The sequence below is a fragment of the Malania oleifera genome, chromosome 7 (genome assembly GCF_029873635.1).
Source record: "Malania oleifera isolate guangnan ecotype guangnan chromosome 7, ASM2987363v1, whole genome shotgun sequence".
Taxonomy (NCBI): domain Eukaryota; kingdom Viridiplantae; phylum Streptophyta; class Magnoliopsida; order Santalales; family Ximeniaceae; genus Malania; species Malania oleifera.
This window is the reverse complement of record NC_080423.1, coordinates 94,550,398-94,563,528: the sequence shown is the minus strand read 5'-3', so window position 1 is coordinate 94,563,528 and position 13,131 is coordinate 94,550,398. Positions and strand designations below refer to the sequence as shown.

Below are 13,131 nucleotides of genomic sequence, written 5' to 3'. Positions count from 1 at the left end.
GTTGTTTCTCATGGTCATTATCATTATTTTGAGACATTTATTGATGATTATGGTCGATTCACTTAGATATATTTTCTCCGAAGCTGACGTGTTTTCTGTCTTTCAAAAATTTGTTGCGTTTTGTCAAGACATAGTTTAGTACTTGTATCAAAACTTTACGCTCCGACTCAGGGGGGGAGTACATGTCTCATTCTTTTTAGACTTTTCTTCAGTAAAAAGGGATCATTTCCCCGTGTTCTTGTCTTTATACCCCTCAACAAAATGAAGTCACTGAGCGGAAGAATCGTCATCTCTTAGATGTCTTTCGTACTTTGTTGATTGATTCTTTTGTACCTTCTAAGTTTTGGGTAGAAGCTTTATCTACTGCTGTCTATTTGATCAATCATTTGCCTACTACCACTCTAAATTATGATTCTCCTTATTATCAATTATTTGGCATATCTCCTGAGTATCAATCCTTTCATACTTTTGGGTATGTTTGTTTTGTTCATCTACCACTTGTTGAGCGTCACAAGCTTACTGCCCAGTCTGTCACATGTGCCTTTATTGGATATAGCCCTGCTCAAAAAGGATTTGTTTGTTATGATGCTCATTCAAACAAATCTGAATCTCTCGGAATGTGATTTTCTTCGAAAATCAATATTTCTTTTAGTTTCAGGAAATTTCTGATCCTCCTATTACTCTTCTTCCTGCTTTTGATGATGCGTCTTCTTATATTGAGCGATTTAAACTAAGTGTGGTGTATCATCGACGTCCTCCTCCTTCTTCAACCCCCCTTCTAGACAGTAGACACCGATCTATCATCTGATCCTGCGGTTCCTCGGCGCTCCACCTAGGTTACACATCCACTGGATAGCTATGGTATTCCTCATACCTCGCCTACTGCCACTCTCGACACTCTTTCTATTCCTCACTCATATACCCAGGCAGCCACCCAAGCACGTTGGCAGCAGGCCATGCAAGAAAAAATCCAAGCTCTTCAAGATAATCACACTTGGGATCTTGTGACGTGTCCTTCTAGTGTTAAACCTATTGGTTGTAAATGGGTGTACTCAGTCAAGTTTCAGTCTTATGGGTCACTGGATATAAGGCCCGTCTCATGGCTCTTGGGAATCGGCAGGAGTATGGTATTGATTATAAAGATACTTTTGCACTTGTTGCCAAAATGACTATTATGCGGATTATCTTGGCCCTTGTTGCATCGCAGGGGTGGTCTCTCCGGAAAATGGATGTGAAGAATGCTTTTCTACATGGGGATTTGAAGGAAGAAATCTGTCTCCACCTCCCGGCATGTTTGCTACACCTTCCTCAGAGGTTTGTCAGCTACGCCGATTCTTGTACGAACTAAAACAGGCTCCGCATGCATGGTTTGATAAATTTCGCTCTACCCTACTTGCTTTTCATTTTACTCATAGTCAGTTTGATTCCTCTCTTTTTCTTCGCAATACTTCTGGAGGAATTGTATTACTCTTGGTATATGTTGATGACATTGTAATTACTGGCTCTAATACTGAGTTAATTAAGCAATTACAACAGCATCTCAAGGCCTTTTTCACATGAAAGATATTGGTCTCCTGCAATACTTTCTTGACCTTGAGGTGCAGCTTATTCCGACTGGTATGTTGTTAGACCAGCACAAATACACGCACGAAGTGATTTCATTGGCTGGTCTCCAATCGGGTAATTTTGTTCTTACTCCCTTGGAGATAAATCTTAAGCTTCGTCAAGAGGAAGGTGAGTTTCTATCAGATCCATCCTTGTGTCGGCAGCTTGTTGGGAGTTTGAACTACTTGACAATTACTCGTCCTGATATTTCTTATGCTGTGCAGCGTATCAAAATATCGTGGAGAAAACACCAATTTCTCGTAGTTGGGAACCAATTTCTCGTGATTCTGGCAGCAGGAGGGGAGTCTGGCAGAATCCCACTCGCAGTCACCAGCACATGGGGCGCATGAGTTGCTGGCGACGACTTTCCAGAAATGATTTTCTAGGGAATGGTAGATCAAAGGGTGGTGAGTCAAATGGTGCTGGTGGTGTGTCAAAAAAACTCCAGCAAGGGTGGATTTTGAGGGAGTCGGCAGCTGGAGAATTTCAGGTGGCATGTGGGGCTTCATGGCTGGTCAGTTGGTGATGAAATTTTGAGGGGAAGGGTTTTGGAGAGTTCTGTTTTTGGTGGTGTGGGTGGTATTGCAGAATCTAGGCTGGAAATCAGGGTTTCAAAAAAAATGGGACACAACTGGAATTTCTGAAAAGGTTCACAAGCTGCAGAACTGCTTTTTGGTTTTCTTTTTTTTTTATAACTGAAATTTCAGAATGGAGAAAAATCAGAGAGAGAATGCCAAAAGAGAAATAGAGAGAGGAAAGACAAAAAGGAAGAATGTAGAAGAACAAGGAAGAGGAGGAGAAGAAAAAGAGATAGACAGAACAGAGAAGGGGAGGGTTAATACAGAACAGAGACTGACGAGAACAGAAGAGAGGCAGAGCAGAAAACCAGAGAACAAGAAGAAAAGAAAGAAGCAGCAGCATAGAGGGAGGGAGAAGTTACAGAACAGAGGAGGAGGAGTAGGAGGAGGAGGAGGAGGAGGAGGAAGAAGAAGAAGAAGAAGAAGAAGAAGAAGAAGAAAAAGATTGAAAGAAAAATATGGAGGAATTGAAATGGAAGAAAGAGGTCGCAGTTGGGCTCTGATACCAAATGATGCAGGGGCAGCATCAATGTTCTGCAGCCATGGGAGAATTTAAAAGAAATAGAAGAGAGGAAGGAAAGGGAACGGAGGAGAGAGGAGATACCCGGCGGGAACTCACGTTCAATTCCAATTCACATTCATCAATAACTGCCTACACCATGGCTTTTATACACTATTTATAAGAAAGCCTCTAAACAGATGAAATACACACATGCCCCTAAAACTACATTGCATTACAAACATACCCCTAGAATACACAATTACTACAAACAAACCCCAACATAAATAATCCTAATACAAGCAAACTACACGCACATACATAAACAACTAACTATACACATTTGGGTTTCGGACCCAATAAACCATTCACCCTATTCTTTGACATAGGCCCCCTAATTGGGCAGAAATGATCCATCCAAATAGCCGCTTCTCATCCTACATCACAAGCCCAAGTTGTTCGCGCACCTCATCTATAAATAACCCTCCATAATCAAAATCACTATCCAGCTCACGCTCCTTGTCAGATACATCATCCCACTTATTCTTATCAAAAGGATTTCCTCACTAACCTTTTTACTAAATCTACCTTTGACCCATTGGAAGGCTCCTCAATGTAAAAACTGCCATCAGTGTGTCTTTTAAAAAATTTAACGACGCTTGCATCTGCACTGTCTCTCAGCTGAGGATTCCCTTTTTCCATGCCCTTCTGCCCTCTTGACAAGTATAAACCTGTGGCATCACTAGTTGTCCCGCAAACAGAGATTTTGTCACCCCTTCCATCCCCACCTTGTCGACGTTACTAGAACTCATACCATCTCAATTTCCACCCTGATCAGTGACATCATTACCCTCCATCTGCACTTCCAGCAGCCCTGAAACCTTTGTCTTACTTCCATGCCCCATGAGAACCCTCTCGAGAACTCATCAGTGCTCAAAACAATCCTTTCCCTGCTCTCAACCCACCAGACAGGAGCTCACGCTGCCCTCTCGCATGAACAACTCTGGCCAGAGAAGATGAACCACCAGTCTGTTTCTCCTCCACTTGCATACTTTGCCCAAAACCAGACCGGCTGTATGCTTCCTTTTCAAAGACCTACGCTCCCAATCTGCTGAGATATAAGCTAGCTTGAGGTGTACTCACCTAAAAGCCCTCTTTACTTGTGCTTTGAGCACACAACATTCCGTCACACTACAGTCCATACCCATTCTGGCCAGACAAATCCCCTTACATGTTAAGGAACTCAATCTAAGTCTGAACAAATCTATCAACATCAATTTTTTTTTTCAAACTAGTTAATATTCCATACATTGCATCCATTACATTTACATAATTACCACAAAACCTATTTCTTTTCCTTTACACACCAGTTTGCTGCTAAAGGTATCAATATTACCTAGTGCATGGATCATTATGGCACATCTAACAGGATTGCAGAATGCGGAACATAGGTTAGCATAAAGCATAAAATGATTCCAGCAGGCATCTTTACTGTAGATGGTCAAAATTTATAAACTTTGTAATAAAATAAAAGTGAGAAGCAACAATAGTGCCATGATGTTGTAGAGAATATATAAATGATAGTGCTATCACTACATATTTCTTATATGTTTTGTTAGAATGATGAATATCAAGTTCTAAATTGCTAATGATCCACACTCCAGAATGAATGTTCACATTTGCAATTAGCTAGGGGAATAAAAGTTGTGTAAATCTGCTAGGGACCCTATCATAAGCCTTTTTTCCTAAATCTCTTTTTTTTTTTTTTTTTTTCATTTCATTCCTTTCCATTAATCGTCTAAGACGCTAAGTAAATAAGTATCTTCAAGGTTAAATCCATAGGCACTTTAAATTTTTCATACATTCATTTCACGTCCTAATTAGTCACTCTCTACCAAAATTTCACAGTACTCATAGTTTTACTCCACAATATCTTATATGATTTTTAATATTAATACTGTTCTAATATATAGGTAAAAATATCATCGGGTGTTTATTATGACTATGTTAAATAACTTCACCAGGTAACTATCTTAATGTCTCCTATACAATTCAAGATCTTTAATATGAATTCTATCTTTTCTTGCAGCCTTTTCATTTTATTCATCTTTCCTTTAGTGATCTTTTAACTTCAAATATACCTGTTTATTCAAAAATATCTATGATTTCAATCTAGAGGTAAACACAGTTTTAAATTTTTACAAAACTTTCGAATTGTATAAAAATTTCAAGTATCCATAACCTTCCAAATTTAAAAGAGGCTAATTTCCCATTTACCAAATTTCCTCATAATTTCCATGAATCATTCAAAATTTGTCAAAAGCTGAAATATAAACCACTTGGCAAAAGAAAATGACAATTGAACAAAATGTTATAGAAATTGGAATTGCAAGTAAACCCTTAAATATTAAACACTGTATAGCACCTTTAAATATTATGAATTCAGACAAATCTTTAACTAACTCTGCCTGTGATGCATCTAATGTCCTAATTTTTTTTACACACAGTCGGTCCCAAGCCCGGGTGAAGGAGGAGGGTTGCGTTAAGTAGCTGACAGCCAGCATAAAATTTGTCAGATCACTATGATATGAATCCTCACCGAATATTCGCTAGGGCGTCTCCTATGAGTGACACATTGCACTTGTACCACCTGGGTGTAGCGAAAAGTGGGTGAGGGTGGGCTAGGTCGTCACCCCAAACCGCCGCGCTGTGTCGGCGCCTGGGTACAATGTCAAATATGCGAGGGTTCCTGCATCATTCTGGACGTGGGCAGGTAAAGACGTTAGTTTAGGAAACTAGGAATAGATTAGCAACTTGGAATATAGAGACACTTATGGGTAAAAGCATGGAAATTGTAGACACAATGATCAAAAGAAGAATTAATATAATTTGCCTTCAAGAAACTAAGTGGGTGGAGGAGAAAGCTAGAGAAATTGATAAATCAGGATTTAAACTTTGGTACACTGGAAAAAATAAATAAATAAAAAAATAAACATAAGAATGGAGTAGGAATTATTATAGACAAAAACTTAAAAGATAGCGTTGTTGATTTAAATAGAATAAGGGGTAGAATTATAAGAATCAAGATGGTATTAGGACAAGAGATAATAAATATCATTCGTGCTTATGCTCCTCAAGTCGGCTTAGCATAAAATTTTAAGAGACAATTTTGGGAAGATATGGATAGTATTATACAAGACATACCAGGGGCAAAGAAAATATTTATAGGATGATAATCTGAATGGACACGTTGGAAGGGACAATAAAAATTATGAGAGGATACATAGAGGATATGGATATGGAGACAAAAGTGAGATTGGGGAGATTATCTTAGACTTCACTATGTCATATGAATTTAGTATAATGAATACTTGCTTTAACGAGAGAGAAGAACATTTAATAACCTTTAAAAGTGGATAAAATAGAAGTCAAATAGATTTTTTTTTTAATTAGGAGGATAGATCGTTTATCATGCAAGGATTGTAAAGTTATTCCAGGTAAAAGCCTAACCACACAACATAGAGTCTTAGTGTTAGATATATGTATTAAAAAATGAAAAAAAAAATGATATAATAAACCAGTACAAGAGAACTAGGTGGTGGAACCTAAAAGGAGAAAATATAATAAAATTTAAAGATAAAATGATCAAAGATGTGGATTGGACTATAGAGGATAGAATAGATACAAATACTCTTTGGAGTAGATTAGCTAACTCTATTAAAAAGACAGCAAAATAGATTTTAGGTCAATCAAGGGGAAGATTCTCGAATGGCAAAGAAAGTTGGAGGTGGGATAAAGATATACAAAAAACCATAAAGACAAAAAAAATTTGGTATAAAACATAACAAAAATCTAGAAACAGGGATAACTTTGAAAAGTATAAGGAGATGAGAAAAGATGCAAAAAAGGCCGTTAGTGAAGCTAAATATAGATCATTTAATAGTTTGTATGATAGATTAGATACAAAAGAAAGGGAAAGAAATATATTTAAACATGCTAAAGCTAGAGAAAGGAAGATTAAGGACTTAGGAAATGTAAAATTTATACAAAGTGAGGACGATATTGTCTTGCTTAAGGACAAGACATTAAAGAAATATGGCAAAGTTACTTTAGTAAGTTGTTTAATGAAAACCAAATAGAAGGCTTAAACTTAGAATTGTCAAATGAGGAAAAGACTAAAAATATAAGATTTATTCGCAAAATTAGAGTTAACGAAGTTAAGTTTTCACTAAAAATGATGAAAAATGAGAAAGCTATGGGACCAGATAACATCACAATTGAAGTTTGGAAATGCTTAGGTCATAATAGAATTATATGGTTAACTAATTTATTTAATACAATTATAAAAACTAAGAAAATGTCAGATGAATGGAGGAAAAGCACTTCAATACCTATATAAAAAAATAAAGGAGATATTCAAAATTGTAATAACTATCGTGGAATTAAACTTATGAGTCATTCGATGAAACTATGGAAAGGGTAATTGAACAAAGATTAAGGTTAGAAACAAAGGTCTCAAAAAATCAATTTGGTTTTACGCATGAGAGATCTACCACAGAAGCTATATATCTTTTAAGAAGATTAATGGAAAAGTTAAGGGAAAAGATGAGGGGCTAGCATATGATATTTATTGACCTTGAGAAAGCATATGATAGGATACCTAGGGAAGTTCTATGGTGGGTTTTAGAAAAAAAGGGTGTACGTAGTAGGTATACTGATGTCATTAAGGATATGTACAATGGAGTAATGACTAGTGTAAGGACTATAAATGGGGAAACTAAAGAATTTCCAATCACCATATGTGTGCATCAAGGATCTGCTTTGAGTCCTTATATTTTTGCTTTAGTGATGGACCAACTGACTAAGAGCATTCAAAAAGAGGTTCCATGGTGTATGTTGTTTGCATATGATATTGTATTAATTGATGAAACTAGGGACGGAGTAGAGACTGAGTTAGAATTATGGAGAGAAACTTTGGAATCTAGAGGCTTTAGTATGAGTAGAAATAAGACAGAATATATGAAATGTAATTTTAGTAATGATAGGAGGAATATTGGAGAGAAAGTTAAAGTTGATGATGAAGAAATAAATAGCATTTGTAGATTTCAATACCTTGGATCTATTATGCAAGTTGAAGGAGAAATTGAAGATGATGTAATGCATAGGGTTAAAGCAGGTTGGGTAAAATAGAGAAGTGCTTCAAGTGTGCTATGTGATCGTAGAATACCCTTAAAATTAAAAGGAAGTTTTATAAGATAGCTATAAGACCAGCTATACTATATGGATTGGAATGTTGGGCAACAAAGAAACATAATATCCAAAAAGTAAAAGTTGCCAAGATGAGCATGATTAAATGGATGAGTGGTATAACATTGAAAGATAAATTAAGGAATGAACATATTCGCGGTAAGTTAGGTGTAGCTCCTATAGAAGAAAAGATAAGGGAGGGGCGACTAAGATGGTATGGACACTTGCAACATAGGCCACATAGTGCACCAGTAAGGAAGAGTGAGTTAGTTATTGTGGGGGATGGTAGAAGGGGTAGGGGTAGGCCTAAAATAACTTGGGAAGAGATAGTGAATAAAGATTTAATATCCCTGAATCTATCAAAAGAAATGGTCCATGATCGCATAAATTGGCGAAAAAGGATTCATATAGCCGACCCCACCTAATGGGAAATAAGGCTTTGTTTTTGTTGTTTGTTGTTGTTGGACAAATCTTTAACTGTATTTTAAGCCACCCTAAACAAAATAAAAGCCTATTTAAATTCTAAGTTACTTGAAATTATTTTTATTATTCTAACACCTTATAACATTGCCTTCTCGATAACAACATGGGCATACAAATCTTCAAATTTAGTTCATAATTTTTTTTACAACCAATAGTTTTTTATTTCAATCATTCATATTATAAAATATTTTTACAAATACTAGTAACCAAAAACTTATTGGCCGATAAATAATTCATATTTCTGATTTTTTATAACTTGATAATTCTGATTCATCACAATATAATCAATGAATTAAACAAACACGCAATTTTAATTTTTAAGCTAGTATTAATAAATTTACTTTTGACCAAACGCATGCTAAATTGTTTTGTATGAATTTTATCATAAATTAGCTTATGACATCAGATCAATTTGTCACTAGGAAAGGATCCACATAACAGCTTTGATGTGCTAGCTTTTACTAAAAACTGGCCACTTGTGGGACCTTTTTATTACATAAAATAAGAAAGTTTACAAAAAGGGGAGAAAAAGAAATACAAGAAAGGGATGAGCCACCCTCCAACAAAGAGAAAAAGAAAACGTAATAAACCACGGAATGATAAAATACTAGAGATTTCCCCCCTCTTTGTACACCAATTAAAGAAGTTACTTTGAAGGACCCAAAGGTAAAACACCATAAAGAGGCTCAGAAAACAACTCGATCATAAAGTAACTATTCTGGCAAATACTGATCCATAACAATCTATAATTCCTCCTCATCCAAAACAACCAAATTACCACAAAAATAGCATGCTCCAAAGAATAATTTCCTCCTCTCTCCACAAAAACCTCTAAAATGAATCACCAAAACAAGTCTACCAAATTTTCAGCACAACCCCATTGCTCTCCAACAAATCCACTTCAAATATTCCAAGAAAAACAGAGCAAAAACAGATGGCCACAAGTTTCACAACAAAGATATAACATAACACAAACATCCATGGATAAAACTTTATTAGGTCCATTACACCAGCAGCATTCCTTTAAATATTTGTAATTTCCCTTATATTCCCAAAGGGCATCTTCCAAATTGTCAATACAACTTCTCTTTGATAAGTCAGATTAACATACGAATTGGCCATATTGTTTTATCCATATTCACATTTTCTTCCAACATTTAATTTTCTTTATTTTTCACAATTTATTCTTGAATGGAACTAAATTTTCACCTTTGCTGCTGCATCATTTAAATCGTGGTTGCCAGTCCTCCCAATTTCTTCAGCTTTTATTTCTTTAACACATAAATCAAATACCATTATACTCTGTTCAGTGGTCAAGCTTTGAGCAAGTGCAACCTTACAACCTTTGCACAATCTACTCTCTTCATAAATAAATCAATTTAGTTGTCCAGTCCTAAATGTAATTAAGTAGTCATCTCCCTTTCAAAGCAAGTGTTTACAATTACAACATCATAAAATATTTTAAATTTTTTGTGTATTGGTTTTGGCTTTTTCAGAGGGAATAGTTTCCTAGAGATTGGAAGAATGTGCTGGCTTGTTGATTTTTTCTTTTTTTGTAGTTTTTAGTTGTTTTTTTGTGGTTTGTTCCAGATATTTTCAGGAGATGTCTCATTCTCCCTCTTGTGAATTCTTCTCTTATTAATGAAATTTTCTTTTGATATCGAAAAAAAATAATATTGGAAAATTTAAAATAGTATCCCTACTTGTCCCGTGCAATGTCTGTGCAAAATCCAAGCTTTACTTGATCATTTAATCCTAATTGAGGTCCATATGCACCAGTAACATTAATTACCTCATCTCTTAACATCCCAAACATTTTATTTTGCATTTTACCAATAATTATTACAACCTCATTCCAATCACTACCTTCTCCAATATCATGTATCTTCAAACTACCTCACCTTTTCCACAGCCATTTATTTTCTTGTAAAAAACTCTTTAACTTATCCATGGCAAATACCTCCTCAGTGTCGATGACTAATAGTTCAAATTTCAAAAAAAATCATTTCAAAATGAATTTCACAAATCATATAAATAAGAAGCCATGAAGTACCTTTAAACCACTACAGAAATAAGGGTCAAAAAACAGTCCAAGGTGATTATTTCAGTGTGTGTACAAATATTAGATACCTGAATATTCCACCCACGGCTTAGAGAAGCACCACATAAAATCTTCGCAGCTGCTGGCTTCTCCTCCTCTGATCCATTTAGTGCAATATAATATAGCTTCTCAATCTCCGCTAAACTTGAAAAGGAAGACAATAGAGAAATTCAAATTAAGGAACTGGTTTACTAGCCATAGTAAAGCTACATGCGCGGGTGCAGATAGAAACAGAAATATGCTGTTTACCATGAAGCAGGAGTAATGATAAGGGCATTTATTAGAGCTGCAGTTAACGGAGCTCCTTCCATAAATGTGGACCAAGGAGACTTTAGAACCGGAGAAGAATCTGACTGTGAGACTATTGATGCAGACACAAAACCAGGCCAGAAATATGCTGACGTGTCAATTAATTTTCTTGCTATGCAGGCTTCCACTATGAGATGCCTCATGTTCCCACCTAAAAACCATAAGAAGTATTGAGCACATGCATATATATATATATATATATATATATATATACCATCTGAGTATAGAACCTAAACAAAGTGTACACCTAAAAATTAACCTGCTTTTACAGAGGTATCACCACGACTGCCTCCAGCTAAAACATCCCTGGCATTTTTGGAGTTAGAAATGAAGTTTGCTGCTTTAGCAGCTGCATTGTTAGCCGCATTAACAACTGACGCAGGGGGGCTTAAGAGGGCAGAAAACTGTCCAAGGTTCTGAAGAGAGGAAACAAGTCCATGCTTTCTTGAATCGAGACCTTTCCCATCATGTCCACACCCAGTCTCATTATATCTCGATGCTATAGCTTCTTGAACAGAGCAGGAATACAACTTGGCTTCATCCTCCACAACATGAACAATTGCCAACGGGACAATTGAGAGTAGGATACAAAGACGGGCCTCAAGGTGAGGAATAGGCCCTTCTGGAGGATCACGTTCCTGCAATTTAGCATAAGAGAGAGTGTGAATATCAGCTAGTTTCTTTCTGCTCAAGAAGCAAAGTTAGTGTGTTTTATCTCAACTCGCTGCACAAGGCGAAGAGCTGAAATCCAGAGAGCTAGGAAGGTCTCTTGCCAGCTAGCTCGGTTGAAAACTTGGAGAGTATTGATTATTTCTGCAGTTTAAGTTATCACAATTAGTAAATGCCAAACAGCATCAAAATGTATAATTTTTTGCAACCAATATGAATAAAAGATTTTAAAAAGAAGCAAGCAGAATAATATCCAGGGTAAAGTCTCCAAGAAGATAACCTGTAAGAATGTCAATAAATGATGTGGCAGGAAGTTGCCTCCCATCCATTGCATTTTCCATGAAAATATCAAAAGGAACCCAACAAGCAGACTGGCCAGCTTCCAAATTGCAGCGAAATGCTGACTTACTTGACCCAATATCAATAAGCATCCCAATGAGCTGGTGCTTGTTCAACTGATATTCAAATCCCACAACTCCATGGATGTTTGCACAGAGTCTCACTAGAAGCTGGTTTGCAGAATTTACATTTGAGGATGTAAATTTATGGGCTTCAAGAAACCGCATCCTCTGAAGGAGGCCATCGAACTTTTCAGGCCTATGTTTCCAAAAATGAGAACCATATATCAGCAACTCAATTAAAATCCTATAAGCAAGCTGATTTAGAATAAAAGTATATCTGGATCATCTGTTTTAATTGACAGCTATATGGACAATTATATTCTTGCACAGTAAGAACACTTTCCTAAATTTTAAATCAAAACCAAATCCAATAGTTTATGTAACTTATGCTCTCATCCCTGTCTATTTGAGCCTCTCTCTCAAGAAGAACGTTGCTTTTCAACTTTGGCTGACTATGCTCGTGGGTGCATGTATTGGCGCCTAAGCGCCTTATATGCAATATTAGGTTCCTCGGAATAAGGTTTATACATTTTAAGAAGTAATCACAAACAAAATAAATACTTCACTCAAGTGTTATCTTTGCATTTATTGAAAGGAAAAAAAAAAGACTTGTGTGTCGTAAGGATACATCATTTTTGCCCCAGTTACATAAACTAAGATAGAAACATGACATGTAGGTATTTTAAAGTGTGCTAATACCATAATTTAAATCAGAATTCACTTGTGCTATAACAAGGAACTATTAATCTCCACTCCTAGAAGCCAGGGATTGAAATCCCAAGAAGTTCTGGCACATTGCAAGGAAAATTGACAGTAGTAGTAGTAGTAGTAGTTGTTATAAAAGACTTCAGTTCTATAATGGGTAATTCAAGGTTGAAGATGTTCAGCACCCAAATAGGCTTATGAGCTATGAGTCCTATGACTAAGAGTGCCACAACTCACATGCCCCCATTCATACATCCAAAGCACAGATTCACACAATTCATGTTCACTTCTTTCAACAAAAAGCATCCAATGAGCATGATCATCCAAATATGATGCAAGAGAGACAGCGTGTAACTATCTATTATTCACAATTGTATGCAAGAAAAATTAAGTGAGATAATTTAAATAAGTGAGTTGTGATTCTTGGATTATAAGAAAAGAAAATTTGTTTGGGCAGCTTCACTTTTAATCAAAAGTTCTACATAAAATAGCCAAAAAATAGTGAGGAACTGAAATCAATACAGAACAAAATGC

At 36.1% G+C, this 13,131-nt stretch overlaps 1 protein-coding gene across 1 annotated transcript in view; it reads right to left on the bottom strand.

The window, feature by feature from the left end:
- Positions 1-13,131, bottom strand: part of LOC131160250 (mediator of RNA polymerase II transcription subunit 33A-like) — a 43,967-nt gene that overhangs the window by 14,106 nt on the left and 16,730 nt on the right. The window contains exons 4-8 of the mRNA XM_058115696.1: positions 11,772-12,088; positions 11,544-11,635; positions 11,082-11,460; positions 10,763-10,973; positions 10,543-10,657 (exon numbers count right to left, since the gene is read on the bottom strand). Coding sequence (XP_057971679.1) covers positions 10,543-10,657; positions 10,763-10,973; positions 11,082-11,460; positions 11,544-11,635; positions 11,772-12,088 — 1,114 coding nt within the window. The remainder of the gene's footprint in view (positions 1-10,542; positions 10,658-10,762; positions 10,974-11,081; positions 11,461-11,543; positions 11,636-11,771; positions 12,089-13,131) is intronic.